Source organism: Dipodomys ordii, unplaced genomic scaffold (assembly GCF_000151885.1).
Source record: "Dipodomys ordii isolate 6190 unplaced genomic scaffold, Dord_2.0 Scaffold34, whole genome shotgun sequence".
In the NCBI taxonomy this organism is placed as follows: domain Eukaryota; kingdom Metazoa; phylum Chordata; class Mammalia; order Rodentia; family Heteromyidae; genus Dipodomys; species Dipodomys ordii.
The window spans coordinates 14,572,670-14,585,571 of record NW_012267250.1 but is presented as its reverse complement, the minus strand read 5'-3'; the positions used below and the strand labels follow the sequence as shown (position 1 = coordinate 14,585,571).

Below are 12,902 nucleotides of genomic sequence, written 5' to 3'. Positions count from 1 at the left end.
CTAGCCTTGAGCTGAAGAGCTGAGGGACAGCGCCCAGGCCCAGAGTTCAGGCCCCATGACTAACCCCCCCCCAAAAAAAAAAAGAATTTCACAGATTTTCCTGCCCAGGCTGGCTTTGAACCAAGATCCTCAGATCTCAGCCTCCTGAGTAGCTAGGATTACAGGCGTGAGCCACCGGCACCCAGGTCCATGAGACTCTTATCTCCAATAAACCACCAGAAAATTGTAAGTGGTGCTGTAGCTCAAGTGGTAGAGGGCTAGCCTTGAGCTGAGGGACAGTGCCCACGCCTAGAGTTCAAGCTCCATAACTGACCAAAAAAACAAAAACAAACAAAAAAAATACAGGAAAGAAGCTAGAGGTGCCTGGCTAGCAAGCATGAGACCCACTTCAAAACTCTAGTCCACACATGCAAAAAATAAAAAATTCTTTTATTTCCTATAAAGAAAATATGAGACAGGTTGCATAACTCAAATAGTAGGACACTTGCCTAGAGAGCAATCTATATTTCATACCCCAATACTAAAAAAGAAAATAAAATAAAAAAGGAAAAAGATAATGTGAAAGAAGCACAAATCCCTAAGTACAACCCCAAATACTACAGAAAAAGCCAAAAAAAAAGTTTTAAGTTATAGTAAGATTTCATACTTTATAATAGCTTGGCATGTATGCAAAACTCTCAAACTACCATAACACATTCCTATATTTACTTAGCAATATAAAATCACAGAAATTTGAATGAAGATATAGGATAGAATTAAAACTTCAGTTGTCCTCTTTATTCAGATATCAAAATAAATGAATAATCAAAAACCCAGGAAACTAACCTGTGTTAAAATGGTCTGCTGAGGCTGCTGTAACTGAAAGAAATAAAAATAAAAAAGAATCAATCAGAACTGCTTCACAGAAAAATACCTTTTAGGGTCGGAAATGTGGCTTAGTGGTAGAATGCCTAATATCCATGAAGTCCTGGGTTTGATTCCTCAGCACCACATAAATAGAAAAGCTAGAAGTGGCACTGTGGCACTGTGGCTAGCCTTGAACAAAAGAAACTCAGTTACAGTGCCCAGGCCCTGAATCCAAGCCCCAGGATTGGCAAAAAAGAAAAAAGAAAGAAGAAAAAAAAGAAAAGAAGAAAATATACCTTTTGCTTTTTTTTCTTTGTTTTTGATTAGTTGTGGGGCCTGGACTCTGGGCCTGGGCGCTGTCCCTCAGCTCTTCAGCTCAAGGCTACAGCATTACCACTTGAGCCATGGTGCCACTTCCGACTTTTTCTGCTTATGTGGTGCTGAGAAATCAAACCCAGGGCCTCATGCATGCAAGGCAAGCACTCTACCACCTTCCCAGGCCATACCTTTTAATTTTATTGAGCCTTTTTTTGTTGTTGTTGTTGGTGGTGGTGGTCGTGGGGGCTGAACTCTGGGCCTGGGTGCTGGCTCTCAGCTCTTCAGATCAAGGCTCAAGGCTAGCACCTACCACTTGAGCCACAGCACCACTTCCAGCTTTTTTCTGCTTATGTGGTGCTTAGGAATCAAACCCAGGGCCTCATGCATGCGAGGCAAGCACTCTACCACTGAGCCAACTTCCCAGCCCTATTGTCTTTTATGATAAAGCCCAAGCCAGCCTTGAATTTACCATCCTCCTGTCTTATTCTTGGCAAGAGCTATGATTACAGTTCTGTACTATCAGGCCTAGCAGAAAACTGCCTCTTAAACACTACATTATTTTTTTTAATGTATGAAAAATAACATACCATTTGTTATAAGACTAGCTACAACTTTTTAAGCATCTGCAAATCTGATACATAGAAGTAATTTGTTCCAAAGCAAACAGGTAAATTTAATTAAGTTTCACACCTGATTTCTGAGGATCCTAGTTCAAAGCCAGCTTGGACAGGAAAGACCATGAGACTCTCCTCTCTAATTAACCACCAGAAAACCAGAAGCGGTGCTATGGCTCAAAGTGGTAGAAAAGAAAGAGCTCACGGATAGTGCCCAGGCCCACGACTGATCAAAAAAAGGAAGGAAAAAAAAAATAATAAAAAAAAAAAAAAACCAGAAAGTCCTGGCCATCAAGTTCATATATATATGTCTGAAATGAGACACATTCATATTAAGTGGTCAGATTTGCCCTAGGCAGTTACCTAGGTATATGAGTATATCCACATTGAGATATAACCTTCATGGCAACAGTAAGACCTTTTGTTTACTAGAAAGAAAACAAACTGATGTGAAGGATGAAAAATAAACTACAGAATACAAATATAAGCATAACAATCTATATGCAGTTCTAATTCAAAACAATTTTTTTTGGGTGGAGGAGGTCGGTCATGGGACTTGAACTTGGCCTGGGCACTGTCCCACAGCTCTTCAGCTCTAGAGCTCTATCACTTGAGCCACAGCACTACTTCCGATTTTCTGAGTGGTTTATTGGAGATAAGAGTCTCACAGACTTTCTTGCCAGGGCTGGCTTGGAACTGCGCAGATCTCAGCCTCCTGAGTAACTAGGCTTATAGGCCTGAGCCACCAACGCCTGGCTCAAAATAGTTTTAACCAGGGACAAGTGGCTCACACCATTCAAGCAACTCCAGAAGCTGATATGAAGATCACAGTTTCAAGCCAACCCAGGTGGGAAAGTCTATGAAACTCTTTTCCCAATTAAGCCAGAAGTGAAACTGTAACTCAAGTGGTACAGTGCCAGCCTTGAGCAAGAAAAGCTCAGCAGCAGTGCCCAGGTCCTGAGTTCATGGCCCAGGATTAGCAGAAAAAAAATAAATAAATAAAAATTTGGCATGGGAAATATAAACTAACCTGTTGCTGCACACTATACAAGGCCTGCTGAGGTTGTGAATATTGCTGAAAGATGAAAAAATCAGGTTATTCAATGAAAAATGTGCTAGTTTTATACATTCTCAAAAGTAACATTCTTACATTAAAATATAGTCAAAAACAAACTTTTTAGAATAGCTAAAGTTGAATTTTTTTCAAATAATAATATGTGAATTTTCAGTATGTAATTCTACTTTCCCATATATGCTAGGCATATACAGTATTTTTTCTTACATGTTAACTTTTACCATGAAAAAAAGCATTAAGATAGTCACATATTCCTTGTTCTAGCTACTCAGATTTAGTTTATGTCACACATTAACTTATTAAAAGCCCACCTGTTGCAATGCAGCTGCAGCAGCAGCAGCTTGTTGCTGTAATGCTGCAGTTTGTGTTAACTGATAGTTTGCTGGTGTTTGTGTGGTCAGGCCTGCTGCTGCCAAGGCAGTCTGCTGGGTATAAATGGTAGGAGATGCTCCAAGAAGTGATGGCTGCTGAACACCTAGTGCAGCTAAAATGACATTAAAGGGGGTGAGGAGAAATCAAGATTATTTTGCTTCCTTCCATCAATTTTCCATGAGAGTCAATTACTACGGAATTTCAGTGGTGCTGCTGAATTCAACTGAGACTAGCTAGCTACACAGGGAGTCCATCACTCATAAAAAAAAAAAAAAAAACAAACACAAAACAACCTGGGTGCCAGTGGCTCACGCCTGTAATCCTAGCTACTCACGAAGCTGAGCTCTAAGGATCATGGCTCAAAGCCAGCCAGGGCAGGAAAGTCCGTGAGACTCTTCCCTCCAATAAACCACAAGAAGTGGCGCTATGGCTCAAGTGGTAGAGTGCTAACCTTGAGCTGAAGAACTGAAGGACAGCGCCCAAACCCAAGAGTTGAAGCCCCACAACCAACAAAACAACAACAAAAAAAAAACAGTCAGGTGCTGGTAACTCACACCTATAATCCCAGATATTCTGGAGGTTGACATCTAAGGATCAAGGTTAGAAGCCAACCTGGGCAGGAAAGTCTGTAAGACTCTTATTTCCAATAAACTGCTCAAAAAAAGCCAGAAGTGGAGCTGTGGCTCAAGTGGTAGAATACTAGCTTTGAGATGGGCCTGTAATCCTAGCTACTCAGGAGACTGAGATCTGAGGAATGCAGTTCAAAGCCAGCCTGGGCAGGAAAGTCCGTGAGACTCTCATCTCCAATAAACCACTCAGAAAACGGGAAGTGGGACTGTGGCTCAAGTGGTACAGTTCAAACCCCAGGACTGATGACAAAAAAAAAAAAAAACAATACTAACTTTGACCAAAAAGAAGCACAGGGATAGTACACAGGCCCTGAGTTCAAGCCCCAAAACTGGCACAAAAAACAAAACATACATAAAAAATAATTCAACAGTACAAAGATAAAGAACCTTATTAGTACCTAGACAAAGGACCTGAATAAGTATTCCTCAAAAGTGATATAATAGCCGGGTACCGGTAGTTCACACCTGTAATCCTAGCTACTCAGGAGGCTCAGATCTAAGGATTACAATTCAAAGTCAGCCTGGGCAGGAAAGTCCATGAAACTCTTATCTCTAATTAACCACCAGAAAACCAGAAGTGGCGCTGTGGCTCAAGTGGTAGAGTGCTTGCCTTGAGCTGAAGAGCTCAGAGAGCACCCAGGCCTAGAGTTCAAGGCCCACAACTGACCCAAAAAAAAGGCAAACACAGACTAGTTATTAGTGTTCAGTGGTGCAATGCTTGCCTAGCATAAGCAATACTCTGAGTTTGATCCCCAGCAGCAAGTGGGAGTAAGCCCATGCATTTAAACAGACATGCATGTAGGCATAAAAACAAATGGTTAACAACTGCTGATAAGGATGTGGAACACTTGCAGACTGTTCGGTGGAATGTAGATTATTAGTATCATGGAAACAGTATGGAAGTACCTCAAAAAATTAAAAATAGAACTACCATATAATTCACCAATGGATATTCAAAAGACGTGAAACCAGCACAGTCTATATTCAAAGAGTCTGCATCAACAGTATGAACCAAACTCAGGTCAAAATTTTTTAACAAGAGTACTGTGTCTATTATAGTGAATATGTACAAACTTTTTTCTGTATAAGAATAAAGTATAGGGGCTGGGAAGGTGGCTCAGTGGTAGAGCGCTTGCCTTGCATGCTCGAGGCCCTGGGTTCGATTCCTCAGCACCACATAAGCAAAAAGAAAAAAGCCGGAAGTGGCGCTGTGGCTCAAGTGGTAGAACGCTAGCCTTGAGTTGAAGAGCTGAGGGACAGCGCCCAGGCCCAGAGTTCAGGCCCCACGACCGGACCCCCCCCCAAAAAATAATAAAGTTAGAAAAGCAAACAAATATTACATTTACTGATAAAGAAAAAAATTTAAAAAAAAATAAAAGAATAAAGTATAGCCAGGTGCTGGTGGCTCACACCTATAATCATAGTTATTCATGAGGATGAGATATGAAGATTGAAGTTCAAGGCCAGACCAGGCAGGACAGTCCCCATGCAACCCTTAACTCCAATTAACCACCAGAAAACCAGAAGTGGCACTGTGGCTCCAAGTGGTAGAACACTACCCTTGACCTAAAGAGTTTAGGGACAGAGTCCAGACCCCGAGTTCAAGCCCCATGACCGACAAAAAAGAATACAACTATGTACAAAGCATCTACAGTGTCACTTATTGAAAGATAACTTTCTTAGAATCAAACACCTCCTTGGACAATCTGCTGCAGCCTTCAAGATTATTTTTTTCTTTTAGTGCCAGGGCTGGGGCTTGAACTAAGAGCCTAGGCATTGTCCCTGAGCTTTCATACTAAAGGCTAGCACTCCTCCACTTGAGCACAGCTGTATTTCTGGCTTTTTGGTGTTTAACTGGAGCTGAGTTTCAAGGAGTTTTCTGCCTAGTCTGAACTTTAATCCTCAGATCTAAGACTTCTGTGTAGATAGGATTACAGGTGTGAGGCACCAGCACCCTGCTCCAGATTCTGTTCTAACTAAGCCCATATGATAGAACCCAATGACTGAAAATATTTATTATCATTGACTTAATATTAAGTTGGAAGACTCTGGCTCACATCTATAATCTTAGCTACCCAGGAAGCTGAGAGTAAGAAAGAACTGGAAGATAAGTTTGAAGCTAGTAGCGGCAGAAAAGTCACTAAGACTCCAGCCAAAAAGCCAGAATTGTGCTCAAGCCTATTATCCTAGCTAATAAGAGAGGCTGAGATCTGAGGATTGCAGTTTGAAGCTAGCCCAGGCAGAAAAGTCTCATCTCTAATAAACCACTCACAAATCCAAAGTGACACTGTGGTTCAAGTGATAAGAGTGCTAGGCTTGAGCACAAAGAGGCTCAGGGACAGCACCCAGGACCTGAGTTCAAGCCCATGACTGACCCCCCAAAAAAAGAGTTAGAAGTACTATGGTAGAATGCTAGCCTTGAGTAGAAAAGTGAACAAGAGTAAGAGGCCCTGAGTTCAAGCCCCAGTATTGCAAAAAGAAAAAAGAATGGCAATTTCTGTATCGTTCTTAGAAGAAATAGAATCAGAAATACAGGCACAAAGAACAAAAGTATCATTTAAAGGGAGATGAGGGTACAGTTCAGTGGTATGGTAAAACACCTGTCTTGTTTGTACTAAGTCCTGTGTCAATTCCCAGCAACACTAAAGGAAAAAAAAAGTACTCTGAGTTGAACAACTCTGTTACACTTTTTATACTATATGATCGATCGATGTTATAAGTCTCCTCAAATACTGATATATCTGGAGTATTCCAGTGGTTGCTTTAAAAAAAAAAAGTGAAAGTGGCACCTAAACTATTATTCATTTGGGCATGTGTGTTAGTACCCAGACAAGAACTCAGGACGTGGCTGTTGCTTAACTTTCTTGCTCATGCCTGGCACTCTACCACTTGAGAATGCTATCAGTCCTATGTTAATATTTTGACGAAATCTTTATTTAGGTGGGGGAGGGGGAAGGTGGAGGACAGTACTGGGGTTTTAACTCAGGGCCTTGCACTTTCTAGGCAGGTGCTCTAGCACTAAGCAATAACGCCAGCCCTTTCTTCTTGCTCTGGTTATTTGTATGTGCTAGTATATAGGGACTTGAAGAGCTTCAAACTCTCTCTAGCCTTTTTTCCCCCACAGCTGGTACTCTACCACTTGAGCCATGCTTTTTCAGCATTTTACTAGGTAATTGGAGATTCTCCACATTTCAGCCCCCTGAGTAACTAGGATTATAGATGGGAGCCACTGTCTCCCAGCTATGCTCTCACATTTTGATCAGGGTGGAACCTGACTACAACCCAGGTGCCTGTGGTTGTTCTTTTGTTTTGCTTTGCTTTTGACCTACTAGCTTGACACTTCTCATCCTAGGTGGAATGACAGGTGTCTGTCACCATACCCAGTTTCTTCCATTGATGGAAATACCAGTAACTCTTCTGTCCAGTCTAACATGGAACCACAATTCTCTCGATCTCAGCTACCCAGGCAGTTGGGATGACTGCATACAGCAATTGACTAAGAAGGCCTCTTAAGTGCATATTCAGACTGGCCTTGAACTGCCATCCTCCCAAACTTAACCTTCCAAGTGGAAATGATTACAGCACTTAGCTATGACTTTTTTCTTTAAATGGGGGATAGGGGAGTACCAAGGCCTGAACTCAAGGCCTTGTCCTCCTCCTCCACTTTTTTGCTCACAGCCAGCTATTCGACCATGTGAGCCATACCTCTACTCTGGCATTTTGCTTTTTAAAGTGAAGATAAAATCTCACAGATTATTCTGCCAGGGCTGGATTTGAATCAAAATCCTCCAGGCCTCAGCATTCTGAGTAACTAAGATGATGGATACTCAGGTTGAAGAAATATTTTTCATGTGTTTTGCTGACTTTTTTCCCTTCAAATTATATTTGAAGCTGTTAACAAAAAAATTAGCAATTACATTTAGCTTAAAATGTTCCCAGGTACTGCTAGCACACATCAGTAATCCTAAACTACAGCACACTGAGATCTGAGGTAGTTTGAAGCTAGCTCCAGCAGAAAAGCCTTGAACTCAGGCCCTGAGTACAAGTCCTAGGACCAGCTTCCCCAAAAAAGAAGAAAAAAAATCGTATTTAGGTAGCTTGAGGTATGGCTCAAGTGATACAGTGCCAGCTGTGCGTAAAAAAGCAGAGTTCCAGGCCCCAAGTTCAAGCAATAGTACTAGCATACACACATAAACACACATGTGAAAATATACTCTTAGTTGGATGTGGCTGAGGTATGCCTATTATGATCCCAGCTCCAAAAGAGGCTGTATGTAGGAGTATCAGGTTGGAGAACTGTCTCAGGCAAAAATGAAAGACACTACTTGAAAAATAACTAAAGAAAAAAAAATCTCTTAAAATCAGGTACAATGCTCAAAAACCAAAAATAAATTTAACGCTGGGCGCTGATGGCTCACACCTATAATCCTAGCTACTCAGGAGGCTCAGACCTGAGGATCTCGGTTCAAAACTAGCCTGGGCAGAAAAGTCCATGAGATTCTTATCCCTAATTAACCACCAGAAAACCAAAGTGGTGCTGTGGCTCAAATGGTACAGTGCTAGCCTTGAGCTTAAGAGCTCAGGGACAGCTCCCAAGCCCAGAGTTCAAGGCCCACAACTGACAATCAATCAATAAACCCTGTGCCTGTGGCTTATGCTTGTAACCCTAACTAATCAGGAGGCTGAGATTTGAGGACAGTGCTTTGAAGCCAGCCTGGGCTGGAAAGTCTGTGAGATTCTTATCTCCAATAAACTACTCAAAAAAGCCAGAAATGGTGCTGTGGATCAAGTTGTAGAGCACTCACCTTGAGCACCACATAAGCAAAAAGGAAAAAAGCCGAAAGTGGCGCTGTGGCTCAAGTGGTAGAGCGCTAGCCTTGAGCTGAAGAGCTGAGGGACAGCGCCCAGGCCCAGAGTTCAGGCCCCACGTCCGGACCAAAAAAAAAAAAAAAGAAAGAAAACTAAGACTGGATGCTAAAAATACTTCCCTACTCACTGAAGAAAACTGTGTGTCAGCAAAACCTCAGATTTTGAAGAATTCTGATTAATGGTATGTCCAAGACTATCCAGAAGTAATTTCAAACAGCACCAGAAGATAGTAATAAAATGCATTTTATATATTTATATGTTTACATTTGGAATATCTACAAATTTCAGAAAGGGGAGACATGTTTACTATTTTTTGACAAAATCAATAAACCTTTGATGTCTCTTTTGCTCAGTCTTAAAAACTAATGTCTGTAACATACATACAAATAATTTCAACATAAATGTTAAGAGCTATAGATAATAGAATACTACCATACAACTACTTTATTGATACAACAGAAACATGAATTTAAAACAAAATGATGCCGTTGAGCTAAACATGCTTAGTTTATCAAAGCATGGCAACATAAAACTTGCTTCTGGAAGCACAGAAGTTGTTAATTCCAGTTCCTGTTTCATCAAATCAAGTCAATTCTAAGTTTCTTATAATTTAACATGGAGAAATATTAGATCTGAATGAAATACGATTTATGTTATTCAAGAGTAACTAAATACACTATAAGGACAAGGAATGTGGCTTAGTGGTAGAGGGCTTGCCTAGCATGCATGAAGCCCTGGATTTGATTCCTCAGTACCTACCACATTAACAGAAAAAGTTGGAAGTGGTACTGTGGCTCAAGTGGTAGGGTGCTAGCATTGAGCACAGAGTCTCAAGGACAGTGCCCAGGCACTGAGTTAAAGCCCCAAGCCTCCCTTTCTCCTCCCCCAAATAACTAAAAAAACTGTGAAACTATTTTAAGAGCTTGAAATATATACATTGCCCTTGACCCCTTCCTTTTGAGCTGGGTGTGGTACAAGCACTCAGGAGGTCTAGGCAGGACACCAGTTTGAGGCCAGACTGGAATATGTAATGTTTCCAAGCCAGGCTGGACAACATAGTAAATCTTCACATATAAAGGGCACACCATTTGGGACACATCATTTGTAAATATTTTGCCTTATCATGCACAGCCTAAATCAACACAGTCATGAGAGGGCTCCCCAGCGCCCCCCCCCCTTACCACGAGTTTACAGTAGCTGACCTGGCTGTGATACTGCAGTGGCTGTAAACTGAGTAGCCCAGGGCGGATTCTTCTGTCCTCCAAACTGAGCCATGATGCAAGGGGGAAAAAAACCTTCACTGTTTCTCTTCTATAGCAGTGATCTATTAAGAAAGGATCCATGTTTCAAAGTTCAACCTCACCAAAGGGTATCTGGAATACTGTATCAAGGACTTCCTCAATAGAAATAACTATAACATTTGAAATAAGGCAAAAAAAAAATCTTACATCAACTGAGTCGCCAAAAGTACTTTAAAAAAAAAAGTATTAAGAGGGTAGACTTCAAAGAAAGGTACTTCCCTCCATGACTACAAACCATCACATTTAGACAGAAAACTATCTGCCGTTATCTACCTGGTGGTTAGAGTTTTACATAGGCTGCGTGTTTTTCTCTGGGCGAGGGAATGGAAACTCATCCAATCGAAATGAAACCAATGAAGGGAAATTGGCATGAGACACACCCACCCCCAAATAAAAATAGAAAACCATTTTAGTAAGGATCATCTCTACTTTCTGGAGAGGGGAGGGAGGGAGGGGGTCACCATTAAGGGTCTTCGTTCCCCCGCCTCCTCCACCGAGGAGAGGTAAGGATAACGCATGCGTCCTTCAGAACCCTCGGAGAAGACCCTCTTCCTCCCCAGGAAGGAAATCAAGCCCAGAAACCGCGACGCTCTCGGTGCGCGCATCTCCCTGCGTGTTTGCCACCACTCCCTCCGACCGACGCGCAGGAGCGCGGCCATCCATCTTCCTCCGGCCCCAGCTGCAAGCGGGCCAGGCGCAGACCCGGGAAGACGGGATCGGCCGCCCCAGCTTCCCGCCGGGGGAAGCGCTAACCCGGGATACTCACAGCCCGGGACTTGGCAGACGCCAGGCCTCACGGAGCGCCTCCATCCCCGCCACCCCCCAAACCCCGGCGCCTCCCTTCACCCCTCCCCCGCCCCGGAAGCCGCCGGGCGAACACCTTGTCCGTGCGGACGAGACGGATCGGCCTTCGGGGAGCGAGGCCAAGGGGCGCGGGCGGCCGCGGGGCCGGGAGCGCGGCGGCGGGGGAGGGGAGGCCGCGCGGGGCCTGCTCCGACCCGCACAAAAGGGACCGCGTCCCTCCCGCCTCGGTCCCACGAGAGCCCCGCCGTCGCCGGCCTGCGGCTACTGGGTCACCAAAACCGGCACCCCCAACCCTTCTGAGCATCCGCTAAGACGTTAGAAACCTTGGCTCCGCCACCCGTTGCTCTAACCACACGTTAACCAAACCTTCACCTGAGTCGGGTCCCGGCTAACACCGAAGCCATTTCAAACCCGTCAGCCGTGCGCGCATGCGCCAACTTCCCCGTCTCGTTCCACGCCGTTCCCCCACCCCAGCAGCTGAAGGAATGACGCTTACGGCCTGACGTCATACGTGCGCGCTCCCCGGCTCGCTCTCTTGAAACTCGTCCCTCGGACTACACCGCTAGAATGGGAGCGCGCCTGAGAAGTTACCTTGGCTTCGCTGAACAATGGGCGGCGACGTGCCTGGAAGCCCGCGCTGAGGAAAAAGCCTGGGAAGGAGACAAAATGGTGGTCACGTGACCTCGGCAGCCCGTCGCCATTTTGTTTTGTTTCAGCTACAATTAATTGAAAAAATATATGGTGACAGCTGCTTTTTACATTGAGATATAATATATTTTAACACACAGTTCACCATATATCACTTTGGTTTCTGTTAAAATGTTGTTTTGTGCTTGTAAAGGGAGTTTTGTGTCCTCACCATGATGAGCTGCTAGGCCTCGACCTCTTGGGCTCTTGGGCTCATTTCGCCTTAGCCTTCCTTAGTAGCTGGGATTATGGACGTCTGTGTCCGCTGCACCTGCACCAGGCTGGAATTTCTTTGTCGCAGTGGGCAGAGCAAGAAAACAGAGAAACCACATTTTGAAAGGTGGAATCGGGAGTCTTTTTTAAAAGGCTGGCCACTGCATGTCTCAAAGACCAGAAGCCAACAAATACACTTGACACTGTTAGGAAATAGAACCATGAAGGCCGGAAAGGAAAGAAAGAACAAAAACAATACCAACAAACCAATTCCAGGGCTAGGATCAGCTCTGATGGAGAGCTGAAGTGGAACACCAATGGTGAGCGGAGAAGAGACAGGAGACAGGACGGGATCACAGAGACATGTGCATGGTGTCAAGGTGCCTGAACTGCTCCAGGCCTAAATAGGGTCTGGTCAGGGTCACAGGAAACTCCAGTCCCAGGCACAGGACTGACAGGTTTAGTAACCTATGAACCAAGCCCTAGCCCCTGCCTCCAGGAATTCAGGCTCCCCTATCATCTGGGAGGCTGGGATGTCACCTGCCCTCGCCATGAAGACAAGATGTCACACCCTACCATCCACCATATGGCCAAGATGGTGCTGGCCAGACCAGATCTCCTTAGTGGTAGTACAAGAGTTTGAACTCAGAGGCTCTTACTCTGGCAAGCACTTGAGGCACACCTCCAGCCTGGCTTTTTTGCTGTTTATTTTGGAGACTGAGTTTCATGGACTTTTCTTCCCTTAGATGGCTTCAAACTAAGGTCTTTCATAGGGCCAGGAAAGTCAGGGAGACTCTTATCTCCAATTAACCGAAAACAAAAACAAAAACCAGAAATGGAGCTGCTGCTCAAGTGGTAGTGTTAGCCGAGAGCAAAAAAAACAAAAAACAAAAAAACCCTCAGGGACAGCGCCCAAGTCCTGAGCACAAGCCTCACAGCATACACACAAAGTCTCAAAGGAAATACCCTAGCAGTTATCAAAAGTAACAAATTATAGCCCTGGTCACTTACTTTTGTAAACTAAACTGGATTCTAAAATAATTCTAGAGGGGGCTGGGAAGGTGGCTCAGTGGTAGAGCGCTTGCCTTGCATGCTTGAGGCCCTGGTTCGATTCCTCAGCACCACATAAGCAAAAAGAAAAAAGCCGGAAGTGGCGCTGTGGCTCAAGTGGTAG

At 43.9% G+C, this 12,902-nt stretch overlaps 1 protein-coding gene across 1 annotated transcript in view; it reads right to left on the bottom strand.

Annotated features, from left to right (window-relative positions):
• The window catches only part of Ccar1 (cell division cycle and apoptosis regulator 1), a 62,935-nt gene extending 51,650 nt beyond the window's left edge, over positions 1 to 11,285 (bottom strand). Inside the window, exons 1-5 of the mRNA XM_013017057.1 lie at positions 11,201 to 11,285; positions 9,926 to 10,047; positions 3,165 to 3,337; positions 2,809 to 2,853; positions 826 to 858 (exon numbers count right to left, since the gene is read on the bottom strand). Coding sequence (XP_012872511.1) covers positions 826 to 858; positions 2,809 to 2,853; positions 3,165 to 3,337; positions 9,926 to 9,998 — 324 coding nt within the window. The 5' untranslated portion in view covers positions 9,999 to 10,047; positions 11,201 to 11,285. The remainder of the gene's footprint in view (positions 1 to 825; positions 859 to 2,808; positions 2,854 to 3,164; positions 3,338 to 9,925; positions 10,048 to 11,200) is intronic.
• Between the last annotated feature and the right edge of the window lie 1,617 nt (positions 11,286 to 12,902).